Genomic DNA, 19,129 nt, shown 5'->3' with positions numbered 1-19,129 from the left:
AAACAGAACTGAGAGAAAATCCCCCCAAAATGAGCATTAGACACAGTAAAAAAGCAGCGGAAAGACTTGAGAGGAACAGAAACAGAGGCAGTTTTATTTGCATGCCTCTAACTGAAGTCTAGTTTTACTTTTCTCAAACTAGAGATATTTTAGACACTCATCTCAGCATATCATAAACACAGATTGTTCTAAACATCTGTTTTTTAACAGAACTTAAACTGACAGCATTATCACAAAAACATGTTCATTTTCCAGCAACCCCTAATTTAAGTCCCCATATTTCTTTTCATACAAAAAATTGTTTTCTTACCACTTCCCTAAATTTAGAAGATGCTTTATGCCTGTCATCTCTTATTTTTGTTGTATTCTAGACAAAGATGGAGGGAAACAATTATTTTTTGTTTCACCTGTTCTCAACAGATGGCAGTGTTTTAGAGTGTTACAGGCATCAGCCAGAACTTCCTGCTACTGAACACTTACTAGGCAGAATACAATGAGAACCAAGCAGGATTCCATCTATTCCTTCGAGAGAAAGCTGAGAGAGGGAAAAAACTAACACAAACGTGCATCTGCAAATTGGTTCAGCAGTTAAATTGAAAATGCCTAAGGATAAAAATTTATCCATGATAAAGTGGCATTTTAGCCAACTCAATTCACAAAGCAATATATGGAAGAGAAAATTCAAGCCCAGACCCCCAGCTGACAGCAGCAAGTTTTACACAAAGCTAAAAGCTTTGCTATTCTCAACATAATTTATTTTCCCGATGCAGTAGTAAATCTCTTACTGCCATTTAGCTCAATTTAACAAACTATGACATATCAGAGAGATTTGGACTCTAGATGCTTAAGACTCCTAATTTATGATAGTTTCAAGTCTGAATAGGAGATTGCTTATCTCATAAACAATTTCAAGAATATTTTTGGTTCTTTCAAATTTTTCAGTTCAACAAAAAATATATTTGCAGGAGTAAAATATACTGTTACTGGAAATCAGCAATTAATACAGGTGTAATTACATCTGTCTATCAACTGCTCAATGCTAAAAATGAATTGTCACTTATCATTATTGTTAGCAGAAGATCTGTATGCAATTTTGATTTTTTTTCATTATTCACTTACAACCATAAATAGCAACAAAACCCAACAGGATATTGCTTTCTCTCAAGTAGAAAGAAGAGTAAATACAATTAGATTTTAATTTAAAAATATACAGACTCAAGTCATTTATGAAGCCAGTTACTACGTATTATCAATAGTCAGAACTTGGCTCTAGTTATATTGTTCCAAGACATTACAGGATTAGAAGCATTTATTGACTGCAAGCAGTGGCGGAAGACAAACAAGAGACTCACTCATGAACAGTCATTGATAAATGTAAATAAAGGGAGAATAAGAACACGGAAGTGGTCATTAGAAGACAAAACCAGCCTCATTCTATTAAGTGGGTTTCAAAAGAGGCTTTAGGGGACTGACACTTAGGCTATAGTTTCATCCCAGGTTCAGGAAATTCAGAAGCACATCACAAATTCACCTGATCTCCAGGCACTTCCCTTATTTCAAGTACTGATGAACACCAACTTTTTCAGTAAAACCTTAACACTTCTTCCTTGAAACAAACTGTTCCCACACACCTACTGCCACAGAAGTGAACAGCAAAGTTAATCAGCTGCACGCTTCCAGTCTCCTTACAAGCATGAAGGCAACTTTATTTACAACTTTGAAAATGCCAAGAGAGTACTACTATTGCTGCTGCACTATTCTCAACACATGACTTGTAAAAGGAAAAAGATATGTTCTTTTTCATACAAGCAAGTTAATAATTTGTGGGAAAATACAAGTAAAAATTTGGATTTTAACTTGTAAAAATTGTAGATTAATTGCATTCTTATAGCAATTACTGGGCAAACCTTGAGATAGCCTTATACAGGGACATGGACTTCACCAAGAAACAGGAATCAATTTCATCATCAACTAGGTGACTTTTCTGTTGCAAAACCTTTCTATAGCAGTACATGACTATTCCAATAACAGTATGTCCTGCTTACATTGATCCATTTTTGTGTGTTACACAATGAAAAAATATCGTGAACATACATTTCTTTTTTTTTTTTCCCCTAGGATCAGCTCAGAACTACAAACACAAGTAAATATATTCTAGCTGAGGCTTCTGGAAATCAAGTACATGTGACAAAGGGAAAGCTAATCATGTGATCAATGGAACACACACGCAGTGACAATCAGGAGATTGCTTTTAATTATTTTGTATGCAAACACTACACATGAAGCAGGGATCTATTATGCCAGGCAATGTAGGAGGACAAACTTCCCTAGCAACGAACAATATCATCCTGAGGGTTTTAAGAGCTATTCCGTGACATTAAAGCACAGCTGGCTTTTATATACTGTTCCAGCAGTAGCACAATTATGTTAATACACCAATGCCAGCAGGTCACTTGTAACTGTTTGTTAGTCCTCTTCCTCTTTCCTATCCTCACCCTTTCTCAAAAGAGTTTCACCTGCTGATTACTGAGCAACATCTGCAGCTGTTCCCTAACTGAGCCTGATGAAAATTATCTAGGCTATTTTAAACATTGTTTAAATTCAGATCCTTTTAAAAGGCCTGGGTACAGGAATGACCTCAGCCCATCTAAAAAGGGAGCAATCTATTGCAGGCAGGGACAACGGCAACAAGCAGTATAGGACAGATCCTCAGAGCACCTTCAGAACAATGAAATAATTTTATTAATTTATTATTTCTGTACTGTTGAATTGCTCATCACCAGAGAATGTAATTTCCCGGTTCCTATTCTATTTAGGATACAAAATATTTGAGGCAGGGACAGCCTACTATGATGTCATAAAACCAACTCCAAATATAGGCAGGGCATTTACAGGTTACAAATAATTTGTACTTACTATGAGGTATGTTGAATTGGCATTTGTAGACTAGTACATAAGGATTTCTATATGGAGCTAAAGGACTACATCCTAAAATCATTAAATCTACATTACTTGTATGAAGGAGTAATATTCTGGACGTTCTTCAGTTTCAACGACACCACTTCTTGTGCAAGTACTTAAAACAGTTCCTGTCCTAAAGAACTTGCCATCTCCAGCAACAGGCATTGCTGTCTAAGCTGTATTGAGGGTGCAGAAAATAGAGTTTGTCTACAGTCCTAGTATTGACTTTATTCACTTTACCTATGCATGGGTCAGTACTCAACACTCCCAACACTTGGCAGGATTGAGTTTTGTACTCATCTTTTGCTTAAAGTAAATCTTTAAAAAGATTACCTTTAAGATAACCACTTCTCAAAAAAGCCAGCAGGTCTATTCCAACTCAACCCCTGTAACTCCTTCCAAAGAGCACATGCTATGTGGGACTAGCAAAGTTTATTTTTAATTTCTCCTCATTTAAAAAGGCTAGTAGTTGCAATTTTTAAATGTAGATATTGTCACTATGTCATTTTAGATTTTTCATGCCATTTCTCAAAAAGCTAATTGATTTTAGATGTACTACAAACATACACTTTAAACCACAATTGTCAGCACTTGGCCTATATTGACATATCACGGTTCTGTGCTGTTATAAAAATATAAAGCTTACCTGAATCATTTTACCTTTACACCCCTGAAACAAAATTATTTTTGGATTTTCCAATTATCAAAGGTAACAGCAGAAAGTTGCTTCTGCTTTATTTTTCACTTTGAGATAAAAAAGGTTTAGGGATACAAGACTGAAATGCAGTTAACTACCATGTTCTTAGAGTTAGACACTCGAATGTCAAACTACATAGCCTTTGATATCCTTGGTCCAATACATACCAAACAAAATTCTTAGTCAAGTCTGTATGCTGTTTTGGGACCATCAAAATACGTAAGAAAGGTGAATATATTAAAACACAGTAAATTATCTTATAGCTGCAAACCCATCAATTACAGCAACTCCTTCCAAATGAAATGCTTGCACTTGCCGTAGAAACAGCTGTGTGTATTACTTCAGCAAGCAATTAGAAGTGATCAGTCCGTTAACACATTCCAGCTTATTATTACTGAAACTTTTATTCACTTGAGCAGGTTACTTTTCTACAACAGTAGTTCACAGAAGCAGATCTGAATCCCCACCATGCAATGAAATTTCATGCTCTGGTTTAATTGCCTGAAGTTCTGTGCATGACAGGAACACTCAGTAATGCCATGTGAATAATTACAAAACATGAACAAAAGTAACTTAAAGCAATCCAGGCATGTATAAATGTGCCAATTTTTTCCAGGTGCAGCTCAGGCAACTGAACCTACTGAGCCTCTCAGGACACAATGCTCTGTTTTCGAACAAAATCAATCAGTGAGAAGAAAAATTTAAACATAAATCCTCTTTTTACATTTTGAACTAATCCAGCAGATTAACCACATTAAGATCAGTTACTCTGGCAGCTCAATAAGGAGATCTGAAAAGGAGCAAAAAGGTCTCCAGCATGGAAAATAGGAACAGGCAGAGGAAAGCAGCAACATCTTGAGCTAACACGGGTACAGCTTGAAGAGCTGCTACAAAGACTAAGCTAAAATTAATTTTATTTCATGTCCTGCCATGTTTGAAATACAGGCTGACAAGTAATTCCAATGTCTTCTGATAAATGAATCCTTTTTTTAGTCAAAATTACATTTATTTCTCAATATTGCTGTTATCCTAGTTTCTGTAGAAAGAAAAAAAGACCACTTCTATAAGAGTAAATTATATTTAACTTCATCCACACCCCTGGTTTACCCTTACTCCCCTATTCAGGGAGTTAACTACTATCATACATTTACTATGTTCATACAACACTCCTCTCAACTCTTAAAGAGTTTGAGTTCAAGAGCACATTTACCATTACACAACCCTTACGTTGTACTGCTGGTATCCTCAAACTTAACCAAATTAATTTTAAACGGGCAACACCCATCCCAGCTTCTTCAGACGATTTCTCCCAGAACCCACTCTTACTCCTCAAGTATGTTTCAGAACTCCCTTAAGGCTCAACTACACCTCAACTGACCTTGCATGAAACACTTTAGAGGAAAGTTGGTACATAGAGTACTATTTATCCCCTCCTCACATTTCACCTACGTATAGTATTTGCCATAAGTAGAACACAAGTATTGCCTAGGAAGTGCCAGTGACAGTATTTTACTCCCCCATGAAATATTTCAGTGCAAGACATGCTTATTCACTGACAACCTGCTGCTCATTTGAACCTGTGCTTGAATGTGGGGACTATTTTTTTTGCCCACCAGTATTAGCACTTACCTAAATTTTTGTCAGAGGTTGTTTGGGTTTGTTTTGTTGTTTGTTTGTTTCCCTATCCCTAATATTCTCTACATTAAAAGAGTTTCTATTCAGCAAGGACCTCTACAAGCTATTATTTTTGTCCTGTCTTCTAAGCTCCGAAGGAACAGTTTTCCAGTAGCCTACAGACCTCCTCAGTTCCTACCATGTCAGTTTTTCTACCTTTATAAATAATTCAGACTACCACTACAACAAGGGTTTTCTTTTTTTAAAGATATTCAAGCAATCAAGGCAATCGCTACATATACATGATTACCTCTGCACAATGTATATGAAAGATTAAGTATTCACTTCAAGAGAGGTCAAAATTCCTGCTAAATCACCACCTGTGATGAAACCAGATGAAGTTCAACAGACCACAATAACAGGTCATCTACAAAGCTCAAGGTTCTGTACTTCATTAAACAGAACAAGTATTATTTTAATGAGTACAACGAGCATTTTGATTTTTCCCAATCCCCTAAGACTGTACTACCAACAAAAAAAGGCTTTTTGTCCCCTTGTTACTGTACAGAATAACTTTATCTTTGGCCATCATTAAACTAAATATTTATTTAGATTAAATGTATCAACAAAAACCAAAGAGTAATTATTCTTGCTTTGTTCTTTTGCCTTTTAAAAAATTAACTTGTTCACAAGCCAATAAGAAACAAAGCAACACAGTAATCCAGATCAGTCTACTCTTAAACAAACCAAAAGGTTAATTTCCCCAAACACTTTTGGAGAAAGCTGTATCCCACAGAATTATATTGAACAGCTGAAAAGAAATTCAAGCAACAAGAGGAAAAAAGTTTCAAATTAAACTGAAAAATAGGTTGAGGGAATTAACTACCAAACTTCTACTGTCTTCTTGATGCCAAAAGGCTCTTTCAAACACTGCCATGGACAGAACCCTTGAGAATGAGATTCTGACTTCCGAGTGAGTCCAAGCAGCACATTCTTGATTTAAGTTTTCAGTTCCATAACAGTAAAAACAAGAAAAGGACAAATGCCTACAAATTTTGTTAGGATCTTTTCTATCTATATGTCTACACTCCTATTCTTGTAGAACATATTTATCTCAAGCTAATTACTGGATTGATACCACTTAAATGCACTCAGCTTGACAGTTCCATTAAGCTGAAGAAACAATTTCTAGAAATTAAATGTAAACAAAATTCAAGCATTATGTCTCAAAGTTATAAAGGCATTGTTTTAAAATGCACTGTTAAGTCAACCCTGTGTGTACTTAAGACTCTTTTGATAAGAGTAACCTTGAGCCCATGGCTTTCAGGGATTTCACTAATAACCTTGACTAGTGCTCCCATGGTACCCCTATGCCAAAAAACTTGATTACACCACTTGGAATTGCATAATAAACCTAAATATGTACTGTTTATTCCCTAGGAATTTGATCATTTACCTATGCTGGGATAAATGCTTTTAAAGATCCTTTTAATTTGGAAAGAATTGTGGGCAAAACTGTCAAAGGAAGCAAAGCTTTGAGTAAAAGGATAAATACAACAAATAAAATGTTCATGCTATTTTGGAAAAAATGAGCTCATTTGAATACCTGACATGATACAGCCAGGTTAACTACCTAGGACAAGCAAAATAAGCACAATGTATCTTAAAGACAAGAATTCTGAAAAGACCCCAAGGAGGAAGAAAGGTATAGAAAAAAAACCATCTGAGCCACACTTCTAATGCAATACTGCAGCAAACAATCCCTTTTTGTTTTACAAATACATGGTATGATTATAGGGAGGTAATGTTTATGTTCAGCAGTAAACTTAGCAAAAAAATACTACCATACCTACGGACAGTGTCCACTCTTCCAAAGTAAGTATAATAAAACTCAAGGAGGATCACAGAAGAACTACTGAAATTCTATTACTTAAAAACCATGCCTTATCAAAACAGATTTGGATTCAAGTCTGTTAATTCAATCACAGTTTCTTCAGGAAGTATTGTGGCTAGTAAAGAACTCTGCTCCAGAGAAATACAGAAGGCAGAAGACAGAAGCTGCAGGTTCAGCCCAGCTCGGACTGGGTGCAGAAGTACCGGCAACCACTGCAGCAAGTGACAAACTAAATGTTTGTGTTGAGAAGTAACAGACAAAACCAAGAACTTTTGTAGTCACCAACATATCACGCAGAGATTATACATGGAACATTATATACCAAGTAAAATAACATTTGAAAACATGCATGTTTTCACACCTGCAGCCAACAGTTATTTCTAAGTATGCTAGTGAGCAGCTAAACTATATTAAAGGTACTTAACTTCTTCCCCATAATCTATGGAATTCTCTTAAGCAAGGAAGCATGACCTCATTAAATTACATGCCTATTTAAATCAACCTAAGCCACTACTCAATATCAGCTCAGTTTTCACCCTGCTCCTGTGACTTTACAGTACTTGAAGCTAAACTTCTGAAGTGTTTTTGGTTAGCTTGTTCAAGGAGAACATAATTTGTCTTGCTCAATATTAGGTTTTATGGTCACATTTGAGTATTATCAGTCAAGCAATCCATCCCACTGTAACATAACCCCCCCCCCCCCACTACAGGTGAACATATAATGATATATTTCTTCCATTACCTGTCTCTGAAATATAAACAACAGGATCCTGCTTTAGAACTTTACCAAGTTTTGAAGTAGCTGCTTTTTTCTCAGGTGACTTCTTGGATTTTTTCACTGACGACACCTCCTCTTCTGAATCTGTATTTTGACCACAACATAAATGTAGATTTCCTCCACATACACATATGTGATCTGTTACTTAAAGCCTAACAGTTAACATGTGTTCACATATATTCAGCTGAGTGAGAAAAAGACTCCATATTCCTACCATATGGTAGGAAGGTCAGAGCATAGCTTCGCTTTTCATGCATCACATAAATGACTAAATGAAAATCTGGCTAAAACCCAGCCTTGACAGTGTTTTTTGTTTACATAACAATACTTTGTTATTTATTTCAGTAATTGCTATACCTGTATAACAACCTTTCTGAAAAAGAATGCGACCATCAAAGATACCACAGCAGCTTACTTCAGAAAAAGCCAAAGACACCCAACAAAACCAAACAAGCAAACATTTTTAAAAAAACACCCAGAAAAAAAACAATGCCAAACCCACAAAAAATATAATATTATGCTGCTGTGTTCCATGAAACCAATTCCACAAACTAACAGACAAAAAAAAAAAAAATCACTGAGGTGGTACTCTGCTTTTTCAGGAGAACACTGGTGGCTTGCCACTCACATCACCAACCATTCTCCACATCCCAAAAGCTGTCGAGATGACAGATTTACACTACTGTGGATTATGTATCCCAGCATCCAAATGAATCAGCAGGATGAACTGAAGAAGCAGAGACAACTAACAAGTGTCAGAGAGGGCTAATGTTTAGAGCCTACCTCTTCCCATGATAAACACAAATATACTGTAATTATATCTAAAAAAAAGACTGGATACAGTCAGTTGACTTGAATACTGTCACCCTGCACAAAACACAACAAGCAAAAAACAAACAAACAAAAACAAACAAACAAACAAAAAAACCCAACCGCATCAACAAAAAAACCCAACCAAACAAACAAAAATGAAAAACAAAACCACCCACAGAGTTTTCCATCTTGAAGAGCTTAGAGTACTATGTCTCTTTTTCTCTCCTACTACTACAGGGTTAGAACTTGTCAAATCTCCAAACAATATCAGTACTTTAAAGGTATCAGCTGAGCAATATACTAATTTTGTATTCCTACTATTCCTGACTGCTGAACAGGAACTGTCTATAAAACATTTTATCTAAAGATTTGAAAACAGTTTTCTATATACAATTGCATTAATAGGACATGTTTCTGTGATCATTTTTCTTCAACCAGAAAAGCAGTCTTCTATCAAAAAGATTGCTTCTAAAATTTCAAGCTGAAGTCTTTGGTAGGAGTCAAAAATTGTAGGAACACCTGCAACCTTTTCTACAGCTTCACAACAAGATACAGAATACCATCAAAGAGGATTTAAATTACATAGCAGATCAGAAAATTTAATTTTAAAGCTTGACATTTCTAGTTTAATCTAACATCTTGACACGTAAGGGCTTGGGTTTTCTTGTTTGGGGATTTTTGTTGTTTGGGTTATGTTTTAAGATAGAAGTGCTATAAAATAGGTTTCCCTTATTGTAATACTCCAAAGAATATTTTTAGAATGTGGTATCTTCAAATTATATTCTCTGTGCTTCATACTGTAAATTTCTAACTATGGAACAAACATTTACTAGACTTTTTTTAATAGGAAAAGACAAATAAATTAAACCCAAGTTTGCTTTTAAAACAATCTCCTATATTATGTTCATGCAATGCAAAGAAATGTAAAGTTATAGTAGATAATCAGCCTCCTGTGCCCACTGTAGGATGTTATTTATCCTTAATAAAACCAAAAACCTAAAGCATTCCACAATGTATACACAATCTCATAGCAATAAAAAAAGTTCCTAAGTTTTGATAAAATTAATCATCTGAATTTCTTTTTTGTGGGTTTTTTTGTGTGTGTGGGTTGTGTCTTGGGTTTTTTTTAACAGCTGTTTTGTTAAAAGTTACCTTGCATTGTATATTACATACCTGGCACTCTTATTATTATCAAACACATGTATCCATCAATATTTGCCATGAAAAATGTTTTACCTGCATTGACTAAAAAAAACCTCAAAAAACTTTCAGATATACAATTTACCTAATCAACCTTGCATGCTGATGCAAAAAATACAAAGGAATATTCAAAAACAACTTTGAACACTACCTGAATCATAGATTATTCTTCTCTTCTTTTTTGTCCGCTTTTGTTTGGAATCATCTTCACTGGGTGAATTATTCACCTAAGTGTAACAGTCCATTAGTTCAACCATTACACAGATCCACTCAGCCAGTCATACATCCAAATTTATGAGTTTCAAACAAATTCTAACAGAAGTTATTTATTTTCCAATATTACATTTACAAGCAGTCCTAACCCCTGTGTGGGAGGGGGAAAGATGCAGCAGAGAGAAAATAAGGAAGAATTTTCACACTGAAATTATACAGTCAGAATACTTTTTTAAGCCAGCTCTTTCTTCCAAACTGTTATGTTTCACATTAAACATTCCATCCTATTAGAAATCCCTCTATTCTTTAAGTGATTTTAAAACTAGCTTTAGCCATTGCTTTCTTTTTTATACAGCTCAGGTGATTAACATGGAAAGTAGTCTGAAACCAGAACCCAATCTGGTTTTAACCAGTCATTTTAAAGAATTTGGTCTTTGCAGCAGGTTTAGAGAAGTGATCCCAACAAACACAGTGTTAACATTTCCTTTACAGGTGTTAAAATACCTGGTTAAAAAAACTGGTCAGCAGGCACTACACCACAGACTTTTACGTCATTTGTAAGCATGAGGTCTTTGATATGTCTGCATCTACTGTGCATAAACCTTGGGTTTATTAAACTAAAAATTACATAACCAAACCTACTTAGAGAACTGTGGCTATAGTCAGAATAACTTCAAAATATATCAGACTGTTCTTACACTAGCTCTTAACCCTAAGAACTTCTATACCTACCTTTGTCCTACAAAGCCAATTTTTTTAACTAGCAATTTTCTTCACCACCTACAAAGTTTTACTGCTAGGAGTTAATTTTAAGTGGTAGTTTCCTCCCATACCTGTAAAAACAACTGACATATAGCCTGTTATTTTAGTATGTGAGAAGAACCATGACTTTAAAAAATGCTAGATACACAATCAGTCTTGCATCAGAGAAACCAAGCACTTCATAAATATGAAAAGCAAAACTAACCTTAGCCTCCTTTTCCCTTTTCTTCCCACTCGAGGGTCCTTCACCATTTTTAATTCTTTCACTCTTTTTCACAGACTCACATTCTTGGCGCTTTCCAGGTGGTACAACACCAAAGAATTTCCGGATATCCTAGTAAAAGAAATTTTTAAATACAGACAGCTCTTCACACTACACAATAGCAGCGCACTTATGTGACCTTTTCAGCAGCTCCATTACATTTATTGATTTTGAAACTTTGTTTACAGTTCAGAAAACAAAGCCCAGATAGTTAAAAGTAGCTGCTCAGACACCCACACCACCTGACTCTAGTCTTTGAATCATGAAAAAAATTTATTTCTTCCTTAGTTGGGCATTTTCACCAATACAAAATGCAAAACAAACTTCCACCAGCAATGAAATACAATGACTTAAGACAGATGTATCATTAGAATTCTTTTTTTCTGATGGTCACAAACCTAGACTGAAATATTTCTATAGTTAAAATGATCAACACAACTATGAAGTAGTGCCCAATGTAGAAAGACAGAAAAGGACCAGGAGCTTGAAAGAGTGAAGTAGTGACACATACTGCATTTTCCACCTTCTCATAAATTTTTAAGACAGTAACTTACACCTCACTAAAAAACTAGCCAGCAAGAAACTTACAAAATTTAAATAAAGTAACACCAAGATCAATTTTGTTACCTTATTTTAGTACCTGACCACAATACAGCCATAACAAGCTTTCTAAGCATGTAAAATCAGCAGCTGAAGCTTAAATTTTAGAAAAACATTATTGTATACACAAAATCACATCTGACTTCTGTTTTTAAAATCTAGCAATCCAGTTTTATTAAAAGAAATTGAGAAAACAAGTACCTGGTTGTTATTACTACTGCCAGGGTTAGCAGCCATTTCAGAGAAAGAAAGTACCTCTTCTGGCCTAAATCATATATAGCAGGTAAAGGATGGGGCTCAGGACTCCACTGTACCCAGCTGAAAGCTATTCTCTATCATGGACTTCAGCTGGCACTTCTTTATTATTACAGGGAACCACAAGTAAAGTAGTACATTCTTAGGAAATTGGCATAAAGTCTGATTGATAATAAGGGGTGTTTGAGGCTCTTTTTCTAACAGTCACTCCCTGTCAGTTTGGATCTAGGGCTTAAAATCAATGGAACATCTGATTTGAAAGTATAATCAAAAAATGGGACATGTATAAATTAATTTAGTACACTTAAAACAATTTCCTAGAATTGGAAATGTTGTTTCCTGTAAAAATTTAGGCTCTTTATGTTTTAACTGCATGTACTAATACAGATTCAGCAAATGGTAGATTGAAAATCATTCTTCCTCAGTGTGACTTCACATTTTTCCATCCATGGAATTCATGCCTTGAAGCATAGATTTTCAACACTCTACTATTTTACATATATTCCTACAATATAAATGCAGTACTATATAAGCTCTGAAATTTTGACTGCTGATACCTATAGCTAACAGATTTGAAGAGAGCATCTATTTAAAAAGTTTCCAAGTAGATTTGTGGACCTGATCACTCAATTATACTCATTATTACTGACTTCTTTTTAGGCTTAAGGTAACGTAGGCAAAAGAAGAACAAATCTCATTAGATCTTTTATGTAGCAAAGTAATTTAAATACTTAATACAACGCTGCAAAATAAAGTGACTTTAAAGTTTACATTTTTTTAATAGTTGTTACTTTAAAGCTTAAAATATTTGAGGATTTAATTTTAGATCAACAGTAAGGCTCCATTCATTCTACTGTTTTCACCAAAAACTGTAAGCTAGTAAGTGAGGTGCTCCACAAATCTACCATCCTCTGCCAACCTCTGTGCTACCTGGCAATTGTTATGTGAGGGAACATTAATACATCCCAAAATTACAGTCTTCAAGCTTATACACCTTAACAGTGGTAGCAGGGAACATGTGTTACATTGGTTAGCCCACTTTAAAACCACATGTCTGCTTTAACTTATTTCTAAAGCTTTTCAGTAGGCTTCTCCACAGGCTTTTAAGGAAGATTTATTAATTTCACTATTTTTCCTCTAACTAAACCTTCAGTTTTGGATTACAGTTCTGGAATCAGTTTTAAAGTGCACATAATTGTGACAAAAGCTTTGCAGAACCTTCTGGTGTTTTAAGCATAGGCAATAATATTAGAATTTTTTAAGATTTATACAAGGTTTATGAAATGCAAACTTAAAATACACAGCCCTAAGCTACAAAGGAAGATTGACATCTATGCATAACCTTCTTTAATTTTCCACTATAAATTCGCCAATCTTCAGCTATCCTGCTCTTCAGAGGACAAGGTAACCTTGCTGACATAACACAGTGAATACAGAATTGCTTGGGAGAAAAGTATGCCTCAGGGCAACAATAAAGGTACCTTTCAATGAAGCTTTTATGCAAGAATCATGACACAGATTTTTCAGGCCATTTATAAAGATATGCCAAATAAATTATTAATTCATTGCATAACTAATTGCAGAAATCAAGCCATGTAAGTATCTATCATACAAGCTTAGATCCCAGACTTTCCTCCATCCTGGGCTTATCTATTTAACATATTCTGACTGACCTTCGTATTGGTATATTATGCCATCCATACATATATGAGACCACCAGGTCTCATATATATATATACACCAGGAAAATCTGTATGTTTAGCTTTTATCTACGTTCGTTCCAATGAGGAAAGGCTGAAACTGTCAAGTTTCCTTCCAGGACATCACCCCAAAAACCACAGCAATGTGCCTTGTGTATCCTGCAGATACTGACCAGCATGGCAGTTCCCTTGCCCATAAAGCTAAAATTAAAATAGGCAAGGCTATTTTGCTGTGGCTCCCTAGGGCTGCTTCCACAGCAGCACCAGCAAGGAATAACTTTGAGCAGTTCCACCTAGGTAGGAGTTGTAACTAAGAATGTCTAATCGCTCTCACTCAGGGGGGTGATTGATGCATAGCATGTGAAAGGCCTTAAAAGCTGGTTCCTGCTCAGCTATCTTAGAGTTGCATGGCTGTGCCATCTAGTCCTTGCCTGTTCTGACTACTGCTTCAAATCCTCCATCTTACACAGTAACAGAAGACCACAGTAATTAATCATGCCAGCCTGCAAGTTTTCTCTTGAAAGATTTGCATCTGTCTGTTTTATTGGGTAGAGAAACAGAAACTGAAACCTATTCGTTAGGTAGTACGACGACTGCTAACTCAAAGAGTGTTTTTACAAGACTAGTGTTCACTACGGCAGAATATTTTCCAAAGTAACATCATATAATCCAGTCTGCACCTCAAAATACGAGACAGAAAACTGAACTTCACCAACCTAGCTCAATGACTGCAGCAGAAAGTTATGCACCTTACTTCAGGTACTGTGAGTGTCTCAATGAGGGCCTCATATCAAAACAACATTATTTCTTTCCAATCTGCCTATTCCAGTGCGAGTTTTGCCCAGATATCAGCTCTGGCACTTGGCACTTCCAGAGCAATTGCACTAACTAAAATCAGATTTATAGTATCACTTCAGTGAAACCAGTAATACCTGCTTGGATAACTATACTTAATGAACAGTTACTGATAGTGGTAACTGCAGCAGTGCTTTTGTAGCAGTATCACAGTTCTCAGTGTTTAACAGCTGATCTCCAGCTCCAGCCATGAGTGTCCCTCTCAGCAAGACAAAACTCAAGAACTCTCTACTCCTGGGCATTCATTCCCTCAGGTGTACCAGTGTAGCTCACTGCTTGGGAACCGGGTCAGGCCACCAATCTGGGTGAAAAATAAATCCCTTCTAATACAAGTCAGCTTGTTGTGTAACTGTGCACACATCAGTTCAGCATAGCTGAGAATATGCTGCAGAACCAAGCTAACAGGGGCTACTTACACTTCACACTACATGAAAAAAGTTTGCAAGGGTATGACATGGACTTGCAATATGCTCATGCTGTTGTTGCACAAGCAGAACAGGCTGCACCATTACTAACATCACTGTACTTTTGCCTCTATTTCCACAGCTGCAGTAGTGATGGTTGAGCAGCCACTTAAGCACTGAAAAGGGAACGGGCTTAGGCAACTTTTACATTCCCCAAAATGATGGTTGTCTCCCGCCCTTCTAGGACAGGGCCAGACACTGCGAGATGGTGACATTCAGAAGACTACACAAGAAGGAGAATGCCTTTGTCCCAGGAAGGTGGGAAAGGAGGAAGCAAGCCTTCCAATAAGATCAGTTTTCTAAAAAGGTGATAGCAGGGACACAGAAGAGATGTGTCCTTGTACATAAATTTGAAGTAATCAGCCAGCCCAAAACAAACCATGAAAATATCACAGTTTAATAGTGCCAAGAGTCTTCGTGCTGGCAGACCTCTGCCAGTACAGCAGAAGACTCAGGTTGTATCACCCATCATTGCGAAGCACCAGGTACAAGCTATAAACAAGCTTAAACTCTTTGGAGAGTCCAAAGAGTTGCACTTAACTTGCAAAATGACGTCTGTAGTTAAGCCAGCAAAAGTGGGGACAGAGACTCCATCTGAATAAAAGCAAACTTATCCGAGCCAGAAATGAAAAGGGGATACCATCTTAGGGTGGCTGTAAAGGTAAGGTGAGCAGCACTTTGGAAAGCACAGGATATATTTACATTTAAAATCTCTTTACATCCTACTGAGGGTTGCATCGTTATCTATAAACAAGTGTCTACTTCCAGACTTTCTCAAACTCTTTTTTTCCCCACTCGAATTGTTTTTCTGCAAATACTGTGCACCCTCCAGCTCGGCATCAGAAACGCCTCGTGTGGAATTAATTCCCGCTGGAATTAAAGGAAGAGTTAACACTCCGGCACACCGCTTTTACAGAAGGTATGCCCATCCGCATTCCTTCCCCGGACGAGCCCACGGTCCGCGCCCTACTCCCCACCCGCTTTCGGGGGGGAAGGGAAGCTGGAGAGGCTCAGCCGCATCTCCCTCTCGGCAAGGGCATTTCCTCGGCCACGGGTTCACGCTCCTGGCACGCGCGGGAGGCCTCGGCCCCTGCGGGCGGGAGCGCGGCGGGGCGGCCTCTCCGCCGCAGCCGCTGGGGCACCGCGCGGGGCTCCGCGCCCGGGGCCGCCCGCGGGGCTCGCTCAGCCGCGCCGGGCCTCGACGGCCCCGCAGCCGCCCCCCGGGACCCTGCGCGCCGCCCCCGCCCCGCACAGCCCCGGCCCGGCGGGGAGCCCCTCACCATGGCGGCGGCGCGGTCCCTGTGCCTAGCAGGACGCTCCCGCCTCCATGCTCCCGCCTTCGCGCCAACTCCCGCGGCCCGGCGCGCGGCGCTGCCGTCACGGCCGCGACGGGCGGGGCTGGGGGGCGGCCGGGGCGTACCCCGGGCCGGGGCCGGGGCCATAGCGGTGGATCCCAGGGGAGCCCGGTTGCCTCCAACACACTCCCGGCCCCGGCCCCCTCGCCCCTGTCCGCGTTCGTGTGCTCGCGGCAGCGGCCCCTCCCCGCGGCGGAGGTTTAACCGCTCCCGCCGCCTCGAGCAGCAGCAGCTCAAAATGGAGCTGCGTGTGCTCGAGGGCCTCCGGCAGAGCAGGCGAGCCGGCAGGCTGAACTGCTGGGTGAAAACAGACAAGAGAGCAGTGCCAGGCCTCCATGATTTTCGTCTCTTTTTAGGCCACTGAGGCAAACGCAGCCCCCAAAATAGGCGGGCAGCCAGGCCCGGGTCAGCGCAGCACTGAAAGGCATTTCCTGGCCATAAACATGTGATGTCCCTTCCATTCTGGCTGTGCAGAGAGCGTCGGGCTCTGGTTCCTCTGAAGGTATTTTCTCCCATGCGCCAAGGCTGGGGAGAGCTCGGAGTCTTAGGAGTCCAAGAGAAACCGGGAAATTAACGCTGTATCTTCTCCTACAGGTTGTTTAATTTTCTAATTAATTTCTAATGAAATATATATTTTCTTCCATTTTTTTCCCTCTACTTGCTAAACACCGGAAGGGAATAAACTTGGTCAAGCCAAATGGAAACGACTCCACTCTCAAATATTGTCTAATGTTTAGATTCTGCCAACCTACCGAATTGCTAATTATTGTTGGACTTGGAGAAGAATAGGGAAGGCAAACTGAATTTGTGACGTTACAAATACTGCCAGTGATTTAGGAGACCACTTATCAAAAACCAACCAAAGAGTACAAGCTCAATTTGTACTCGTCTCATACTGCAATTCCTAATGCTATCACTATTGTTCCCTCTGTATTCACTGTCTACTTGGTGGCATGGTCAAATTCCAGATAACTGTTAATGATACCTATTACCTTTCTTGTTTATCTCTTGAAATTGGACTTTAAGTAATTGTAAGATCTTTTTGCACAGAAACTGCTACCGTTCTTTTATGAACACGCATGGTTAGGTGGAGTCGTGTATTTTCAGCATGAGCATAGCTTGTGAATTTGGATTTCTGCATAAAGAACACAGTGAACAAGTAAACACAGACCCACAGGACATGTTGTGCTTTTTGGCCTGTTTTCCAAGTTATTCCATATGCACTCAACATAATGGCTATGCAAACAAAACTGATAATGGTTTAGAAAAACATCTCCTGTGGTAAGTTTGTATTTACATATTTAATTCTCGTTATGTAACTTTTAAAGCTGTGCATATTCCTGATACCTGAACTAAAGATCAGTTTAAATGGCTGATATTTGTAAGAGCCAAACTGTTCAAATAATGCTAAAAGAGTTACTGCAGGTGGTTATCTCTATTTGTAGTTGATAAAGTTACCTAGAGTAACATCTAGCAGAGCAGTATCTGCTTGTGAGCTTGTGACATCTTCATGTTTCTTGGAAGGCAAGAGTTTAACCCTTTATGGAGACATCAGGCTGAATACCTGGAATGTCTATAATTCACTCCTGGGTATGGTGTGGAGACACAGAATACCTCTGTTCCTATGTACATGTCTACGAAACCAGTGGAAGTGGGAAGAATCTTGCTCCATCACAGGAAACAAAACTGAATACTCATTGTGTTGTGATATGCTTTGCAAGATAGAATCAAGGCAAAATCCATTTTGAGTCTATAATTGATCATGGGTTGTGTTTTAAAGGCCTATTACCCAACTAAAATGACAACTTTTTTAGAAGTAGATAAAGTACACTTGATTTCACCACTATGACAAATATATTTTTTTTAATTAGTATTGTTTTCTACCTTTCTGAAACTCACAGACTATTTGCCTTTTTATGTTGGGTTTGTTTTCTAAAATACATTTAAAAATGTGAGATATTAACTCTTGAACTTGAGAGGTTTTTTCCCTTATGTAATAAGCCCAGTCCTACTGGTTTTATTATTAGTGAAGGCTTTGTCTTGCTTATTAAGAGATGAGGTTGTTAATAAGAAAGTTACATTTTCTTATATTGAGAAATAAAAAATAATCTGTTTTCTTTTTGTTAATATCTTATTTTATTTTCACTTTTTTGTATATTGCTATGTTGATACTCTTTTGGAATTGAAACCAACTTTTTAAGTGGAATTTCAGGTTAAATTCTGATTTTTTTTGTAGTAATGGCATTAAAATACTATTTACTAGATAGTAATCTCTATTTTGGAAGAATCCCATAAGGAATATTTTTCTTACTAGACTCTCTAGTAAAGAAAATAAATTTTTCCTGGCATTGTAGAAGCAGGAATTAGCATTTTGTTACAGATGAAAAATTCCAAAAATTCTTCATAAATCTGTGGTGTAGTTTCTATTTACCTTAGGCTTTCTCCAGTATCCATCACAGTTCTGTGCCTTTAGAAGAGACTTGATCCCATCTCAAACTGTTTTTGCTGTATAAGGTAAAGATAAGGGATTTGCATGACGCTGTTGTGGGCAATTATGTAAGTTGTGCTTCTCTGAGCACCTAACACTAGTAGATCTGAGCAGCTTAATGTAAACATTACGCTTTTTCTGAGTGAACTTTGTCTTTAGGTCTTTTTCTTCATTTACATATCTAGGCAGAATGAATGCGTCAACTCAGATACTCAGTC

General features: G+C 37.8%; 1 protein-coding gene across 4 annotated transcripts in view; it reads right to left on the bottom strand.

Moving 5' to 3' along the window:
- RFC1 (replication factor C subunit 1) overlaps positions 1-17,012 on the bottom strand; it is a 34,772-nt gene extending 17,760 nt beyond the window's left edge. For 2 of the 4 annotated variants that reach the window (XM_069014254.1, XM_069014255.1), the window contains exons 1-4: positions 16,349-17,012; positions 11,138-11,266; positions 10,109-10,184; positions 7,909-8,028 (exon numbers count right to left, since the gene is read on the bottom strand). In XM_069014254.1, the coding sequence (XP_068870355.1) occupies positions 7,909-8,028; positions 10,109-10,184; positions 11,138-11,266; positions 16,349-16,939 (916 nt within the window). In that variant the 5' untranslated portion in view covers positions 16,940-17,012. Of the gene's footprint in view, positions 1-7,908; positions 8,029-10,108; positions 10,185-11,137; positions 11,267-11,995; positions 12,098-16,348 lie in introns of those variants that run through there. The other 2 variants (XM_069014257.1, XM_069014256.1) reach the window with 2 other exon arrangements.
- Between the last annotated feature and the right edge of the window lie 2,117 nt (positions 17,013-19,129).

Source organism: Aphelocoma coerulescens, chromosome 4, assembly GCF_041296385.1.
Source record: "Aphelocoma coerulescens isolate FSJ_1873_10779 chromosome 4, UR_Acoe_1.0, whole genome shotgun sequence".
In the NCBI taxonomy this organism is placed as follows: Eukaryota; Metazoa; Chordata; class Aves; order Passeriformes; family Corvidae; genus Aphelocoma; species Aphelocoma coerulescens.
The sequence above is the reverse complement of the archived record's forward strand: the minus strand, read 5'-3'. Positions and strand labels throughout refer to the sequence as shown.